The sequence below is a fragment of the Pyxicephalus adspersus genome, chromosome 1, assembly GCF_032062135.1.
Source record: "Pyxicephalus adspersus chromosome 1, UCB_Pads_2.0, whole genome shotgun sequence".
NCBI classification, from domain to species: domain Eukaryota; kingdom Metazoa; phylum Chordata; class Amphibia; order Anura; family Pyxicephalidae; genus Pyxicephalus; species Pyxicephalus adspersus.
Genome location: NC_092858.1, coordinates 85,003,803 through 85,022,789, shown reverse-complemented (window position 1 = coordinate 85,022,789; position 18,987 = coordinate 85,003,803). Strand labels below are relative to the sequence as shown.

General features: G+C 36.8%; 1 protein-coding gene across 1 annotated transcript in view; it reads left to right on the top strand.

Annotated features, from left to right (window-relative positions):
- The window catches only part of REPS2 (RALBP1 associated Eps domain containing 2), a 71,418-nt gene extending 56,933 nt beyond the window's left edge, over nucleotides 1–14,485 (top strand). Inside the window, exons 18-20 of the mRNA XM_072406704.1 lie at nucleotides 3,181–3,326; nucleotides 7,697–7,802; nucleotides 9,234–14,485. Coding sequence (XP_072262805.1) covers nucleotides 3,181–3,326; nucleotides 7,697–7,802; nucleotides 9,234–9,302 — 321 coding nt within the window. The 3' untranslated portion in view covers nucleotides 9,303–14,485. The remainder of the gene's footprint in view (nucleotides 1–3,180; nucleotides 3,327–7,696; nucleotides 7,803–9,233) is intronic.
- The last annotated feature ends 4,502 nt before the right edge of the window (nucleotides 14,486–18,987 follow it).

Here is an 18,987-nt window from a genome sequence, read left to right as displayed (position 1 = left end):
ATTTCTACACTACTGACCTATTTCAAGGTAAATTTGTTCTAGTGAAATATAGGAAATAAACTTTTGAATAGAATTTTAATAAGGGCTAATAATATTGATATTTAGTTTTTGAATATACAGTAGCAGTAGGCACAGAATTTCAGTAGGCGTTCTGTCCCTTGTGTTTGCCTTGCTGTACAATTTAACCGCTCTTTATACATAAGAGGACAAAGTTTAGGGAAATAAATAAAAGTAGAATAATAAGGCCGAGCATTATTTTGACATTTTGGTATGACGTGGAGCATTTAGATTCCTTTGAAGATTACAATTGGGTACATAAATATTTGGACAGAGACAACTTTTTTCTAATTTGGTTCTGTACATTACCACAATTAATTTTAAATGAAACAACTCAGATGCAGTTGAACTGCAGACTTTCAGCTCTTAATTCAGCTGGTTGAACAAAAAGATTGCATAAAAATATGAGGAACTAAAGTCTTTTTTTTACACAATCACTTCATTTCAGGGGCTCAAAAGTAATTGGACAAATTAAGAAGCTGAAAATAAAATGTTCATTTTTTAATACTTGGTTGAAAACCCTTTGCTGGCAATGACAGCCTGTAGTCTTCATGGACATCACCAGATGCTGGGTTTCCTCCTTTGTAATGCTCTGCCAGGCCTTTACTGCAGCGGCTTTCAGTTGCTGTGTGTTTGTGGGCCTTTCTGTCCGAAGTTTAGTCTTCAACAAGTGAAATGCTCAATTGGGTTCAGATCAGGTGACTGACTTGGCCATTCAAGAATATTCCACTTCTTAGCTTTAATAAACTCCTGGGTTGCTTTGCCTGTATGTTTTGGGTCATTGTCCATCTGCATTATGAAACGCCTCACAATCAATGTGACTGCATTTAGCTGGATTTGAGCAAACAGTATGTCTCTGAACACCTCAGAATTCATTCGGCTGCTTCTGTCCTGTGTCACATCATGGATAAACACTAGTGTCCCAGTGCCATGGCAGCCATGGACGCCCAAGCCATCACACTGCCTCCGCCATGTTTTACAGATGATGTGCTATGCTTTGGATCATGCGCTGTTCCACGCTTTCTCCACGCTTTTTTCTTGCCATCATTGTGGTAAAGGTTGATCTTGGTTTCATCTGTCCAAAGAATGTTTTTCCAGAACTGTGCTGGATTGTTTAGATGTTTTTGAGAAAAGTCCAATCTAGCATTTCTATTCTTGAGGCTTATGAGTGTCTTGCACCTTGCAGTGCACCCTCTGTATTTACTTTCATGCAGTCTTCTCTTTATGGTAGACTTGGATATCGATACGCCTACTTCCTGGAGAGTGGTATTCACTTGGTTGGCTGTTGTGAAGGGGTTTCTCTTCAGCATGGAAATGATTCTGTGATCATCCACCACTGTTGTCTTCGGTGGACGTCCAGGTGTTCTGGAGTTGCTGAGTTCACCAGTGCTTTGTTTCTTTCTCATGATGTACCAAACTTTCTCATGATGTACCAAACTGTAGATTTTGCCACTCCTAATATTGTAGCAATTTCTTGGATGGGTTTTTTCTGATTTTGCAGCTTAGGAATGGCTTGTTTCACCTGCATGGAGAGCTCCTATGACCGCATGTTGTATGAAATAGCCTTTGAGTCAATTGCCCAATTACTTTTGAGCCCCTGAAATGAAGTGATTGTGTAAAAAAGGCTTAAGTTCCTAACATTTTAATGCAATCTTTTTGTTCAACCCACTGAATTAAAGCTGAAAGTCTGCAGTTCAACTGCATCTGAGTTGTTAATTGTGGTAATGTACAGAACCAAAAAAAATTTGAAAAAAGTTGTCTCTGTCCAAATATTTGTGGACCTAACTGTATATGTTCTGTCTGGGACCACGTATGGTATGATTTCCCCTTACTACCTGTTGACATGACACATATAATAGGAGATTGTAGTTGTCACACTCTTGTAAGAAGCTATGGGCAGCATTTTTTTACTGTTCTGGCTGGATTTGGTCTTTAAGATGTGAACTAGCTAGAGATTATTGGAAAAACATGTGAAAGGTCAAGACCCACCAACTCTGGTTCTTTATACTGGATGTTTTCCATGCCATTTATACATAAAAAATGAATTATGGTTAGAAGAACCATGAGACCTTCTTCTTTTATAACTGTGTGATGAATTCAGGTTACTTGATAAACAGTAATATGAAATGATGGCATATGACCTCTAGAGGGAGCAAATACATAACTCAATATACATAGTGGATAGCTAGACAGGCACTGAATTGATGTTATGGCAGTGGACATCTCTTTTGCTTTTCTTGTAGGTAACAGTTTTTTTTTAAAGTTATTTTATTCTAATCTCTTTGCATTTTTATTATTTTGTATCTATTTAGTTCTAACATATTATTCAGAGTGCATAGACCTGTCACTAATTGTCCCTTGGAGGAGCTTACAATCGAATATCCTTAACATAGGCCAGTTTTTTGGGTGAAATATCAGTTAACCTACCAGTATGTTTTTGGGATATGGGAAGAACCAGAGTAGCCAGAGAATACCAACACAAACACAAGGGGAAAATACAAACTCTATACAAGGAGTGTTCTTGACCAAAATTCATACCTAGGTCCCTGTTGCTGCAAAGCCAGAGTGCCAGCCACAAAACCACCATGACCGCTTAAATTAGATGTAGAGCTAAATGTGTAACAAGGAGAATTTTTAAAAAAAGTAGCCAAATGACATTTAGTTTGCAAAAGCACAATGTATAATAAACATTTGCTATTTTGTCTTGTAGACATTTTTTTTTAACTTTCTTTTTGCATCTTAGTTCCACTGATGTCCTGCAGCCATTTTTTTCTATATACGCTCTCTAGAGGTGGCTGCATTGCATTAAAATGGTAGACCTTGGATGAAATTTTAGTGATTGGGTTAATGTACACTAGACATAGAATGGAATTATCGTTTCAGCATGTTTTTCTCGGTTTAGAGAGTTAGTTTAGAGAGTTAAATCCATGCAAATGTTAGAGGAACATACATATTTTTTAAATAAGGCTCCTGGTATGAATAAAACTCCAAGATGCAAGATCAACAATGCCACAGGGTTAAACACATACAGTATTACCCAGAAACTGTTCTTGTGCAAGACATATGTTATTTGATGTATGTATGTCTTAATGCTTACGTTCATCTTTTTTTTATCTCCTGAAGGAAATAGTCCTTAGCCAACCACCAACCAAACCATTACGAAGAAAATTCCACCCAGAAAGCCAAGTTCTGGAAAATCATGATTTGTCTGCAACATCAAATGTGACCTCATCAACAGCATCTTTAAAGTCACATCCAGCCATCCAAAAGTACGTAAAGCTTGGTCTTCCACACTTCATTTGCAGTCCAGACATTCATCATTTTTGCTACACTATAGTTATAGTTCTGTAAAAATAAACCCTGGTAATTAGCTTCTGTAGGTTGGTGTTCAGCTGTGAAATATGTTATGCTTTGCACGCTGCTGATTTATCCAGTTCATGACACTGACCTCCTTTTTACACACTGGAGTTCCCTCACAGTTCTCTTTTGCCATAAATAACTGGTTTCATGCTGACCTTTCTTCGAGTGTCACCATTTGGTCTGCAAAGTAATCAAGTCGCTTTGCATGAAACGACAGACATGGGAACACTGCAGCATGAAGTAAAATGCTGGTATTTCACTGAGGATCTTGCATTTGTTAGCAGTTTCTATTTTACTGTATCCTTGACTTTATTTAGGAATAAGGTTTACCCCCCCTAGCCATCACCTAGCATGCTAAGCGACATGGTTATAAGCCCAGATCTCACTTGGTGGATTTTGATGTTTATATTATTACTGACATCCACTACCTTATAGTGGCTAGTCAGTTTGAGTGTAACTGTGCAATTCCATAGGCATCAATCTGACATTGCACTCTTAACCTAACAGATGTTGTCAGACATACCCTCTTTCTTCCTCACCACTAGTCTGTGTAAGGTAGCTTGTACTGAGGGGTGTGGATGGTGCCCAGCTATGTAAACAATGTAAGAGCCTTGGAGTAAGGAAAAGGAGACTCCTTTTTTCCTTTTTTTTTCAGGAGAAAAACATTTTTCAAAGCCCAAAACTGCTACGCTAAAAGCATGGGCTATAAAGTGAAAATGTTGTGAGGCTTCAAATATGTTGAAAGAACTTACAGGTAGTTTTTGCTTATGCCCCAGACTGCTGCTCTGCAGAATACAGGTCACAAGATTTGCAGTGTACCACCAACAGGAATTGATTGCTTTAGGGGTTATATTTTGAATGCCGACCACACACTGTAGTACCAAAACCACTAAAAGTTAGGTTATATTATTTGAAAGGCACAATGAAAGATGCACTATTACTAGACAGTGATTTTTACCACATATACAATAGAACTGAAGTCAAATAGTTATGGAGAATATTTATTTTCTCTTGAAAATGTACTTTTTGTCTTAAATTCTTCCTGAAAAATAGCTGCCTCGTAGCTGTATATCTGCAGTGTAAGATCTAAGGCACTTCTGTCTCTGACTGCTAATCTCAGAAGGTTTGAAGTGATAATTTATGATGCCACTAATGTACTGCTCACTTTTATTCTTTCATGGAAGCTTTGGTAAAGGAAATGTATGCCTCTACCCAGATGGTCTCCTCTGCACAGTCACAGTGCAGCACAGCAAAATACTTTTTAATGGAATGCTACAGGAAATATTGGTGATTAGTCATTCGTCCTCTGCATTTATTTTTTTGGGGCAAAGCTTATAGAGTTCAGTTGATTTTAAGTATTCATACCAGATTACAATACAGAAGAAATACAATGTGTGCTTTCAATGAATACACATTTAATAAGAAATTATTGTCACCTCGAGGATAAGCGTCAAAGTGTATGTGGAACGAGAGAGTTCTGATAGCTTCTGAATCAGTAGCCTGATAAATGATGAAATGTCAATTGAGACCAATTAGTAACAACTATTTTTACAACTACAATTACAACTTTGTAAAGCTCCTGACCAGTCCCCAGGGTTTCTAGCGCTGAAACAGTGCTATCCAGGGTGGATGGTCAGCCATAAGTTGTCTGCTATTAGTGGTGTGTTGTTACTGGCCTCATTTACCTGTGTGCTTTGTGTTGTGTGTCCTTCCACCCTTCAGGAAAAGATCTTCATGTGTTTATTTACCTAAAAACATATTTCCCTACCTCATACTCTGTTGGAGTACACCCATGGCAATAGAAATGGTTACTCTGCATTTACTAAATATTCTGCATTGTAACAACGATATCGGCAGCGGTTGATACCAATAGGAAGTGTTGACAGTATTCACAATATTGTTATAGTATTTGTAATACTGGTAATAAAAAAACAGTATTAAATTAAATAATCTCTTTGTGTGTATTTACCATTTATGTCTTAAAACATTTAAAAAGGTGATTGTTCCCCTTTAAAGTTCCTTTTTGATACTAGCCTGCTGCTTTCAGACATGTGCTAGACAAATCTGAAATCTTCAATAAATATTGAGATCTATGTAGGCTATTAGATAGTTCTGCCAGAAGGAACTCCGTCTGTCACTGGCACTGCATAGAAAGATTGTTGAATAATATTATTCCCCTTGTTTACACATTTTAAGAAATGAAGCACATTGACATTTCTGTGTTTATAATAACACTTGGATGACTATATCTGATATTTGTTCTTCAATGTGGGCTTTAAAGCGCATAATGAATAAGTAGGCTTCACTCATCAGAACTTCCTCTAATCTGTTTGCCTGAATGTCTTCCAGCACATGCTGTTCTATGAAGTCCTGGTTCTTAATTGTGTTAGCAGTGATCACATTTAGGTTTTCTTTCAGTGTGTGTATTTTATTACATCACAGAACACATGGGTGGGATTCATAATGGGTGTACATGAACATGTGTTGTAGAACAAACATTATCTAGATACCTGCAGTAATATTTTGACCTATATTTTGATTTTATGTGTGCCCAGTTTGAGTAATGAAAATAATACATTTTTTCAGAGGGCCAGCAAAATTTCATAAGGTGACTGGTATAATACCTTTTATGTGTTCTGAAGGATTTACACCTAAACACAAAATACATTTTTCATTTAATAATATATTGTTTCATCAGGAAAATTATTGTCCTCATTTGCATTCCTCATAATAAAAATAACAGGGCCATATTGTAATAACCACTGTGGATGAGTTGAGCTAGAAAGCCAGGCATCTAAATAACACCAGTGATGTTTTTCGGTTTTAAAGACAATAGGCAAAAGAAGCAAGCTAGTCATCATCAATTTAGAACCGAAATATCTATTTTCAAAGACTTAATTTGTTTTTATGGAAACCATTATTCAATATAGTAATGAACTAATTATTATTTTAAATGTGAAGGTTTTGGAAATATTCACTGTTCTTCACTGTAATCAGCATTCATTAACAATTCCAACAAAGGATAAAAAAATGTAAATACTTGATGATATATATATTTATTTTAATCACCTTTCATATTCATAATGCCTCTGCCTCTCTGGATAAGCAGAGTCAAATAACTTAATACTTATTAAAATAGCCCTGTTGTGAATAAACTAACCACAGTGTAGATATTTCCCTGAGTGTATCTGATCCTGCTAAGAACATAAGAGTATATGTGTGTGTTCACATTTTGTAATATTATTTCTTAGTACTTGTTCTGTATATTATAGATGTGATTTTTCTTTTCCATTTGAAAAAAATTCTTGGCCTTGGTTCCCCTTCTCTTTAGCAGCCAATAATTTTATTAAAGTGTGAGTCCTAGGAAGATTTTCACATCTACCTAACACCTCTTAACTAAACCTCACTATGCATCTCCTTTAACCCATTCAGTTCTGCAGAAAGAGCAGTCTCAGCTCTGTGCATGTTGTCCTGGATGTGCTGACCAGCACTTTGTTAGACTGATCTGCAAGAGCACATTATCTCCATCTGACGGCAACCTAGTTTAATCCAGCGAACAAAAAGCCTGATTATTGCTGATTATCCCTATTCTAGGAAATGGGCATAGTTTATATCCCTTAGGCTATTGCAGCCATTAGCTATAGTGAGAGATGCTTTGCTGAATGTGGGTAAAGCATATCTGCAATGAATAGATGTTGCACCATAGGCAGGCTGTGTTAACCAGCATGCTGACTGGGACATAGCCCAGTGATTAAAACCATTAAAGAAACTGCAAATAAATCCCACAGACTCAGCAAAGTCATGATGTAGATCTTCAATTAAATTAAACAAGGAGACACATGGCGCTTACGGGGATTACAAACCATAACCAAGCCCTGACCAAAGGTGAGGATAATAACCAATGTTAGAACTGTAGAAAGGCGTTACTGTCAGGGGAAAAAAGATGTATTACTGTGGCTTAGACTTGTAGGAAATGATTTCACTTTGACTGTGTGCCACTAAGTAATATGCTGCTTCTGAAATGTTTAATAAAGTAATAATCTAACCTAACAGAGAACAGTATTTGCTATCCTGATAAGATCTAATTCAACACATGGCATGGTTAGGGGCACTGCTTTTATTCACTGAATTCATGGGCGTAGTGTTTGACATCTCAGTATGTGTTGTGGCCCCCGCATTGTCAGGTAATTATTAACATATGTTTTGGTGGGTGTGTGGTCTTTTGGCACCAGTAGATCTGTCTTTGGATACGTCTTGATGCTCTTATCCGCTTTTTCAGGCAGCCTTCCAAACAGAAGAAAGCCATCCAGACAGCCATTCGTAAAAACAAGGAAGCCAATGCGGTGCTGGCCAGGCTGAACAGTGAACTTCAACAACAACTGAAGGTGAGAAATGCTTTCCAGATCTCATTTACACTGTGAGAACATGCTTGGGCTTTTTCCGCTTTACTAAAAAACTAAAAAAAATAAACTTAAGGCCTATTTAGGGTACTCTTTTTGTCAGGTCATATTTGTAACCATGTATTATATGGGGCTTTACCTTAAAGGCCAAGAGTCAAGTTTGTTCACCAGTGCTTTTGCATAAAGATAGTGCCACTATACTTGTAAACTTAGTAAGTGCTTGTTTGTACATGGGATTGAATAAAGGTTTTCTTAAAAATATCTATTTATTATCTTCCTCCTGGTATACAATTGACCATTTCTCTTTAGCCTATTGCTCATTGATAAAAGACTGTTGCTTACAAAGCTCAATAACTAAAGCTGTAACTTAGCCACACAATAATTTAAAGCAGTGATTTATTGACCTTCCCTATTCCATCAATAGACTCTCTTCATTAGAGTCAAAGAGTTGAACAAGAAAAAAAGCTGGTTTGAATGTTTGTTTGTGAAACAAAGATTATGTGTATTTATTTCCCAAATTAAAATAAAACATGAGTTTTAAAACCTATAAACCTCATAGATTCTCCTAAAATATAGGTCCAATATAGCAGAATTTAAAGTTACTTTCTAAACTGCTATCCTGCAGCCCTGGGATGTCAATCTCTGAGCTTACTGTTCTCTGCATGTGTGTGTTTTTGGTGTGTATTTGGTGAAATAACCTCCTATATCCTGTTATAAATGCAATAGTTCCTGACTGTTTACAAAAGAATAAAAAAAATGTATCCAAGCTTTTTATCCTATAATCTGATCTGTTGTTGGTATCAATGCTTAGATTGGTCACATCAAAATATAGGATGTATAAACACAATATAGATAGTGTAACTGTGAACAGGCTAAAGACATTCACAAGCTGTAAACTGAGGCCTAAACCAAGTTTTTCATTGCTGCAATTGTTGTGGAACAATTAATCTTCAAAATGTACAGCAGAAGCTCTGAATTACTTCAAGTGGGTATCTATGCAGCTTGGCGCATTCCTGTTCTACCTCAGTAGTGTCTCTGCATCCTTACAAACCCTAATGTAGAAGGATATCAAGCTGAGTTGCTGAAAGACTAGAACAATTGTGGTGCTGCTGATGTGAAATTTGAGGATGAATGGCTATACAATTCCTGCAGCTACAGACCTCAGTAAGGCTAGTTTTAAAACTCACTGCTTGTTAGATAAAAAAGTTCTTCAATGTTTAAGGCCATGTGCTCACTTTAAAAAAGCTTTCATATGTGGAGGGTTCTTGAAAAGTAATTCATTGGCATTGTTTTACTGCACTATTTTTTAGTCTTGCATAGCTATTGTTGACTTTAGTAATCCATATTCCCATGTATACTGTAATGTTCATAGGACTGGGCCTACCTGCAGCTAAGTGTATTATTTTTAATTCTTAGGAAGTCCATCAGGAGAGAATAGCCTTGGAAACCCAACTGGAACAACTTCGTCCTCTTACCGTGTTATGACCTTGGCCAAGAAATGACAGCAATACCACCGATAAGGATGTATGAACTGCACATATCTAGTGACCTAATGATCATTATTGTTTTTAAAAACATGGTGCTGATGCTGGTCAACTTTGGAATGATACATGTTCACGTTGTTGCTTGTTTTATTGAAGAAGCAAAAAATGTTTATGATTTTGAATCAGTATCTTTTGGTAATATCACTACACATACTGTCATAAATATGTAACAGATCATTGTTCAGGTCAACACCACACACAAGGGCTACAGCTTGGACTTCTGCTGCTGCACGCACTTATTTTTCTTTTACATGCATTCAGGGACCATTACATGTATTTAAATTCTTAAACATTCATTTGATCCTCACTCTTTTGAAGTTATCAGCCTATGTTATCTGATTACTTTATTGTATAATTTCATATAAAATGTTCTGTTATTGGCACTGATTTTATTTCAGAAAGTTTTACATTTGTGTTTTAAGAAGTTTTAGAACTAGAAGTCATTGCTGTACATTTTAATATGTGGTTTCTTTCTAGCACACCAGAAAAAAATATTACATATAAATTTGTACAGATTATCATTTTTAATATAAATGGAAAAAGTGTTTTTCCCACTGAAAAAATAAACACAAACAAAATGTTTCTGGGTGCTTTGTCTGCTTGTGGGAAAAGAAGAATCTGGCTGCTTTCTAAGAAAATTGCAGCCACTTTTTCTGGCAGATACCTTTTAATGCACAAACCTTTTCTATCTATCCTATATAGTTGCTTACCTTACTTTTAAGGGTATAAGATAAACATATACAGCTAAAATCAGTTAAAGCAAAATAAATAACCTAACCTAAGAACTTAGTCTATCCTTTAAGTGTATTGCCAGGAACTCCTCAAAGCTCCTGTGCATATTCTGCAAAATATTGTATCCTAGCTTTTTGCTCCTAATTGCATTAGTTTTGCTGCTAAGTAGCAATAGTCCTTCTGCCTTCTAAATGTCAGTGTTTAGAATTGCTGCAACCAAACACTACAATGTAGGATAAGGAAAGTGCTGTACCTACTCTACTCTACCCTGAATTTTAGAATATTTTTGAGGGCTACATTCTTACTTTGTGTGGTCAGCAGGTAATGTCTTACAACTCCAATTATTGAGGGTTAGAATCCACACTCTTTTTTAGCATTTCTTTAACAGACGCCAGTAAAATAAGTAAGAAATACTTTACAAAGAGTGGGAAAATTATCTGTTTATAATAAAATCTGCTCTATATGTTATTGTAGAGGACTGGATTATAGGTTATATAAATAATAATAAAAAAAGGATGAGAATGAACATAAAAAAATAAACAGAACTTTTTAATTACTATACAAATTCATAAATATTAAGTTAAAAACATTTGTTTATTGGTCTAATGGTTAAAATTGAGTCCAGGAGCAACCAGGATGCTTAAAGGGCATCCAAGCTGACAGCTCAATACTGGTACCACCCTAGCTATTTCATGGAAGCATTAACAGATATTGCGTCAGATGTTCGCCCCATTGGCCTTGGACGAGGTTGCACACTTAATTGCCAGTGCTTTTTCGTCTTGAGGGACCTGCTAGCATTGCTACAGTTTGTGCTGCTTCTATGTGATAGGGAAGGCTTCTTTCCTCATTTGCAGTGGTCATATCTTTTACTCTGCCTATTTGGTAAGAAGTATTTAATTCAAACTTTGGTTGTGGCTTTTGTGTACCTATTCATATTATTTCTCTGAGTGGCTTCTCTTAACAATTTGGACTTTTATGGCCCTGCAAATAACAATAAAAATAATATTGCCTTATTTTCATAAGATTATTAGCTTGCATTTAGTTCCTACTCTCCTGTCGCCCCTAAGAAGCTCTTGGCTCATGTTTATTCTCTGATCCAACCCTAAAGACCTTAGACTGCCATATGACACCTATGTAAGTCATTATTATGTTGTAATTCTAGGATGGTAAGTATTTTGACAATCTACTGTCTTGTAGCCCACAATAAATGTTTTTCCTGAGGAAGCTCAAATGCAATGAGTGGATTATGTGGTGATAGTAAAGCAACCAATGGAACATTACCCTGTGTAGGATCAGTGTTTACCCCAGACCCTTTTAGCTGCACAACCTGGCACTGCTGGTTACCACTTGCCTACATCTTCATCCCACAGAGCTTAAAAAAAAAACAATTCTGGGGACAATACTGAAGGTTTTGCCGATGTTGTATATTGTTAAATTGAGAGTCATTTATGTTTGTTAGTAAAAAATTTATATTGGTTGAGTACTGTTTTTTGGAACTCACTTTGAAATCATTAGACCAGCAAAGTACAGTATTAATAATTAATATTTATGATTTTATTAGTACCTAAAAAGTCCCTTTGTTCTCATAAAATTTTGGTACTTAGTACTGTTAATTTACCCGTGTCATTCTCTGCTAATACAAAATGTACAGTATACCTTAGGGCAGTGGTCGCCAACCTTTTCGGTCCCACGGACCACTAAAATCACCGGCTTCCGAATGCGCATATGCGGGGAGGCGGGTGTCACTTAAAGGGGGAGAAACCTCCCCCAGAGTGACATCATTATGACAAAGCCCTGCCCACTCTCTCATCGCAGATCTGAGCCTGAAATTGGAGAGTGGGCCGGTTATGTCCAGGGACACAGCCCGCCCACTTCCCCAAGCCTGGGAACTGCATGAGGGATGTGGTCCGCGGCTCTGGCCTGTGCGTCCTCCCAGTGGAGTTCTTCTCCTTACCCTGCTCGGGGATGCATCGGTCAGAGCCGCATACAACCAAAATTTTCGCACGGACTACTGGTTGGCAACTGCTGCCTTAGGGTACCTAAATATCAACACAGATCTGCTCTTTGCTTGGCAAGGGTTTTACCAGTAAAGGTTTACTTTAAGAGCTCTTTTAATTGTAGTTTTCATTTATTTGGTTTCATTCACACCTCTTTACAAAATCTAGAAAATACTAGACCTCTTACCTATAGCTAAAAGTAAGGTTCCAACCTAATTGCCTTATCTGCTCTAATTATGGTAAACCAGTCTAATTGTATATGAAGGTGACTGTGGTTCCTACAATAACAAAAGTAAAAATCCCATCTCAGGCTATTACCAAACTTATAAATCCCATTCCTTCTGGACCATTTGGAATTGTAAGCAACTATAATCAATAAGAATGAGTAAGCATGAAATATACTTAGCAATGAGAAGAAAAATGTATTTATTTTGTCATTATTTGATCTTTAAATAGACTTCAGTATTTAAACAAATGTAATTTTAGCAATCCTTGTTTTAATAGCTAATTTCAGTTTTTTTTTATTTTTCAGTATTATATCTACGCTATGAATGATCATCTAATTCCTATATATTATCCATTGATATACCTAACTGACTACCACCACTCACTTGTAGCAACCAAAATGTACTTGTTCTAAATAGGAAACCCGTTTATAAATTGTCAAAATTAAGGATTTGGCAAGTGGATCAGTTATTTCCAGGCATCTCTCTGCCATTTATTTGCAAGGTGTACAAAAACATAATGGCAAAACAAATATTAGCTGTCTGGCTCCCAGCTACCTCATTTTGTAGCACAGTCTGAACTCTACAAACAAAAATACAGTCACTGAAAAGACAGGGAAATACCAGCAAACATAGAACAACTTCCTTCTCAACCTCGGATACAAAGCTCTGCATTTCCCAGGCCTGTTAGGTAAATAACCACACCTGTCTTACCTTGCATAGGCAGAAAAACAGGACATGGACTGGGTGGTCAGAAAATGTGCACAACTTATTCCTGATCAGTTACAGGTCCCTAAGGCTAAATTCACATGAAGTGGCTACTGACCTGCTAGCTGGAGGCCCTCAGCCCGCAACCCCTGCCATTGCAAGCAGCAAGTGAATGAATGAGAGCTATTGCTGCTAGTCATGGCAAGGGTTAAGGGGGCATAAACAACCAGCTAGCCAGTCCATTCTTTCCTCTTACTTGATGAGGCTTGTGCATCACATAGTAAATGAATTTGATACTTGTATGGGCTGTTGCACAGGAGCCTTGAGTTGTACTTTGCAAACCAATTAAGATCTAGCTATTTCAATAGAGATCCAGAAGCACTTTTAGGTAGCCAGGCAATTAAACATTCATGGCCATTAAAAAACAAAAGCTGAATGGTGGATGCCAGTTGTAATTTCTGGTATTTTTGTCCAAACTTAGAGCAACAAACGCAAGTTTGAATTAAAAAATATTGTTAAATAAGGCCCATTGCATTTTTTTGTTGCAGTTTTTCAACTTGTCTTGAAAAGTTTTGTGACATTAATGTCTTAAAACAACCTATATCTGAAATTAAAGAAAGAATCAGTCAAACAAAAAATGAGTATTTTGGGTGAGGGTTGGTACTTGAAGGCTCAAGTGAAATACCATGTCCTCCCCAATATATCTGTTGAACTGGATTTCACTCACGCTACTATAGCAATTGGTGTTTTTTGTTGGCCACACCTGCTGCACCTACTGAATTGTCCTACTAAGCATACATGGACATGTTTAGAAATCCAATCGAAAAATGTGTATAAGATTGTATGAAATTGTGTTTTGGTGAGTTTTAAAATATTCAATCAGGCCTAACCCAATAATTTAAAGATATTCTCGTTTTATACCATCACATACTGTAAAATAAGCAGTCTGATTGTAACATGACTTGCCAGTGTTAGTCCTCCTGTTGCATGGTAACATCAATTAGATGTCCAACATTGTGTTACCATATTTTAAGGGCTGTGCAAGATACAAAAAAATCACAAGAGCATTCAACCATTACCAAATTATCAGATTTGGGCAAGCTAATCAATTTTTAGATGTTCTGTAATGATGCAGATGTATATTTATTGTAGATTACTATTCTGAATTTTGTCTCCTGTCCGTCAGAATATCATGTCTCTTCGGCAAATCGGTCAGCTGTCAAACTTTGAAAACAAAGAATAATGTATATATGATTGCCTTATTGCGATGAATGTGTATTGTAGTGATATCCCATGTAAAATTTGTACTCAACAAGCTGCTTTAAGTTAGAATGAAAACTTAGATTTATATATTGGCACAATAAATGCTCTGGTATATATGTATATTTGTATTGAAATATTATGTCTCAAAACACTTGTTTTATTTATCCATCCTAATAAAAAAAACATTTGCATAGACAGTATTTTCTGTTTATATATATATATATATATATATATATATATATTAAGGGATTGGTATCAAACGCACTCCTTGCATAGAGATATTCTCAACTCCGGATAGGATTTAAGGGCACACTACCCACTTTTCTTCACACCAAACTATGTAGAGAAAATAGATATCCATGGTTTTTCCATCGCTCTGATCCATCCATCTGATTTGTGTCACAGTCCAACATAACATACAGTTCAGCCCCTTGGATTTCTCTGGTACACCAGTGATCCAGCAGACATACATTTTTTTTTTAATGCATAGTTGATACAAGTCAGTAACACAAAAGTATTGAATCCATTAGTAATAGGTAGTTCATTAGTAATCTTCAATAATACTAATTGGTATTACTGAAGCCAAAGTAAGATGTAGGCAGACAACTCTTTTCCTAGAATAAAAAAAAATAAATACCGGTACTTTGTTTTTATAGAAACGTTTTTTTAACAAACAGGTGATTATATATGGTGTTGATTATTTAATAGTTGCACATTAATGTAATAGTTTGCAAATGAATGAACAGTCCAAATCCCTACCCTCATGGACATGGTCTTTTAACCTGATGGATGATACTGGATCCGAGCAGATGGTTATCACAACAGCAACAAATGAAAGTTTAGAGAACAAAGTGCTCATCTATCAGGTAGTGAAAGCTGGGGGAAGGTATTGAGTTCTCAGAGACCCTGCAAGAGTAGATAATAACTTCTACCTTGCTGGCAGGTGTTATCTTGTAGACAGGACAATGCAAAGCGCTGCACCCATCACACAGATTGAATGTGCACCGAGTGGTATACATACAGCATTTGTGTTCACTTCAAACACGAGACTTAAAGTGTAACGTGATATTGGAGTCTTTTATTCCAGGGTTGTGAATTAGCTGCAGCGGCTCATGGTGCTTGAAGAGTAAGGTGTGTTGTAATCATTGATGCCTATATTCTGCTGACTGTACAAAGCCAGCATTGTTATGATCAGTTTTGTTTCTTCCTGAATTTTAACTCTTCAATGTGATCTCACCTGTGACTGAAATTTGAACCAACCAACTCTTTGTTTTGTTTGGCGTCCAAACCACCCCTTAGGTTTCACTTAGGGTAACGTTGGGTTTACAGCGTGTTTGCAAGCTGTTTTAATGTCATCTAATTCAATTAGCTATGTTACTAATGTTAGATTGGTAATAAACAAACCATGTAATGGGTGCACCTGGCTTGCAAACAACAAAAGTTACACTAGCTAAACTATAAAACATATACCATCATTAAAGCTGAAGGCATACAGCTAAATACACTGCTGAAGTTAAATTACTGTAAATGTGGTATTGTACAGTCTGTTCTCTGCTTTTTGAAAACAAGGCTGTGCATGATCCTCTTCTAATCTGTCTGCATATATTCTCCCAGTGAATGTGCTCATATAACCTTGAAATAGTGCAGTGCTACCCTTCTAACACTAACCCTATAATTCAATATCCTTACATGTACCCCTACTCCAAATGTTTACTAAAATAAAAAAAGAACTTTCAAAATGGAATAATGTCCAAATAACACAAAGTGTCCAACAATATAATGTAATATCCAAATGACCAAATCCACAGTGTCAAAATCTTCGTAATAAAGTTCAGTGTCTTTCCCTTTATCTGTCATCTATTTCACAGTGCAGTAGTGCCATGAGCAGCCATACTACATGGTTAGGTCACAAGTAGTTGGTGTTCGAATTCGGGTTGTCCTTATATTTGACCCGAAAATGGCTGTTTAAATTCGGATAGACCCGACCCAAAAAAAATGTGTTAAAAAAATAATGAATGTTAAAGTAATTTATTGAATGGATGTGATTTGTGTAACTATAACTTTTATTTTTTTAAAGGTTATCCCACAATGACAGGATGATTCTCACGGCTGCACTAGAGGGTTAATGAGGACAAGTTTCCCCATTCATCACTTCTAGTGCTCTGTGATTGGCTGAGGAAAAGTAAATCCTGATGACAGCCCAAGCGTCATTAGGATTTTCCTTTCCCCAGCCAATCACAGAGCACTAAAGGTGAATGAATGGGGATACTTGTCCCCATTTAGCTTCTAGTGCCCTGGGGATCTTCTCAATGAATGCAGCCGCGGTCACATTCATTGAGAACAGTGTGCGATCCGTGGCACTAGAGGTTATTAACCTCTAGTGCCCCGGGGATCTTCCCAAAAAAATGCGGCCGCAGTTGCATTCATTGAGTGTGCGATCTGCGGCACTAGAGGTTAAATGGGGACAAGACTCCCCATTCAAAACCTCTAGTGCTGTGTTCCTGGATAGAGAAACTCTATTCAGGAAAAGGGATAGTGCTCCCTGTTTGGTTGAGGAAAGCTTTCATCAGCCAATCAGGGAGCACTATCCCTATTCTTGAATAGAGTTTCTGTATCCAGGAACACAGGATTCCCTGTGTTCTTGGATAGAGAAACTCTATCCAAGAACACATACAACTAGTAAAGGGCTACAGCAATCTGCTCCCCTGATTTCTCTTGCAGTTCTTCACAGTCCCTAAAAATAACCTGAATTCTCCCACCATTGACTTTAATGGTGTTCGAATTCGGCATTCGATAACCCGAACAATATCTCCCTATAGCTGTCGAATCGAATAGTGAGATATTCGACCAACATTAGTCACAAGTATCCATATTGCATGATTAACTAATATCTCCTTCAGAGGGAGAGTTGTACTTTTCACAAAGCATTTTGTTTCTTACTTGTCACTGCAGTTTTTGATCCATTATAGGCTTACTTTCTCCTCCCTGTAGGTCAAAGAAACATCCTCCTTCTAGAAGTAATCAAAGTCTGGCATATTTGCGCCTGGCATAAACAACTAAAACTTTTCTGTTTTTCTCTTTCAGATACTTATTTTTTTTAAAAAGGAAAATGCTGCTAGTTGTTTCTGTGTTCAGGTCATGCAGTCATGCAAAATGTTTCATTTCCATGTCCATGGAAATAAGTAAATATGATAAACAGAAGAACTGTACATACAAGACGTTTAGTTTTGTGGTTGTTTGGACACCTTTTCTTGTAGGATGAGTCTGACACCTAGATTGGACAAGTGTTAAGGTTTTAATTTCAATGTATTTAAGTTGCTGACTTTAAGCATACAATTCAACATGTCAGGCAGTCACTAAAGTGGTATTGTGCCAAAAAGTTTGTATAGCCTTCCAAAGACAGTCTCTTTTAATTTTAATAAGCCTTGAAAGATCACGAGACACAATAACTCAAAGCTTCACTTCTTTTTATGACCCATAAGCATTGCTTCCTTTCTCCTTTTCTCTTTCCAGACAGTTTCATGATTCACAAGGCTTTTAAAAAGTCAGTTTACATGATAATATTTTATTGTGAAGACTTTCCATTGAATTTCTTGCCACATAAGAAAAGTGCTTGAGGCCTTTAACCCCACCTCAAGTTACATTTTGCTGTGTACTAGCCCACTGTGGCCTACAGCCAGATGGCCCTATGCCACCACATACTATTCTCATTTTTTTTTGTTTTTTAATAAAATTCCTTCTTCATAGGGAGTGCATTCATAAAAACAGCAAGGTTTCAATTATTCTACTCTGTGGTAATGTAACTGTTCAATGATATCTGTCAATGTAATTTGGTTTTGGACCAAGTTTTGATGTAATTTTGTTTTTGTAGCTGTTATCGCTTTACTTCCCCATGCATTAACTAAGAGTTTATCATGAATAGAGGGTATCTACAGCAAATAACAGCAATGATTGATCACTGTTCACAACCTGATGTAAGACTTTGCTGATCTAGGGGCTGATAACTTCTCATAGACTATTTAATTGGCATGTAATACCACTTTTTTGAATGTTTTATTGCAAGCATATTTCTGACATTTGGTGGTTTATTTAAAGGATAATTCTACCGTAATACTAAATGTATTATCGTCATCTGTATTAAGTTATACAATAAAACCTCAGATCTCAAATGCAGAAAAGTGGGACTTCATACTGCTGTTGCTGACCCACAGTTGTCCTACATCCTGTGAAGTTCTATTACACATAACACACATGCCCAGCCATACCAAATAATAGCAATCCTAAGGATGTGCTCATGTGCTGTTCAAGGACTTCACAGAGTTTGGTATGACACTTGTCTTGCAGCTGGTGTTTGGTGAAGACCAGTTTTTGTGTCCCTCATTATTCTACTGCCTAAAAATACTCAATCACTGTGTAATATTGTCTGAATAGAAAAAGGGGAACTTTATCAAAGTCTATGTGACAATGGAAGGGGTCCCAGCACCCATATGATCACCCCTGCTTGCAGATATATACCGGTAGTTCACCAATAACCACACTATGCGTAACTTGTATGTTCTCCCTGTCCCAGTGTTAGTTTGCTTTGAATTTTTCTCACAATCCAAACATACTTTGGCAGGTAAAATGGATATACACATGCAGGTGTATGACTGTGACAACAAATAGCGTGTTCCTTCCTGGGACAGATGTGACTAAGGCCATT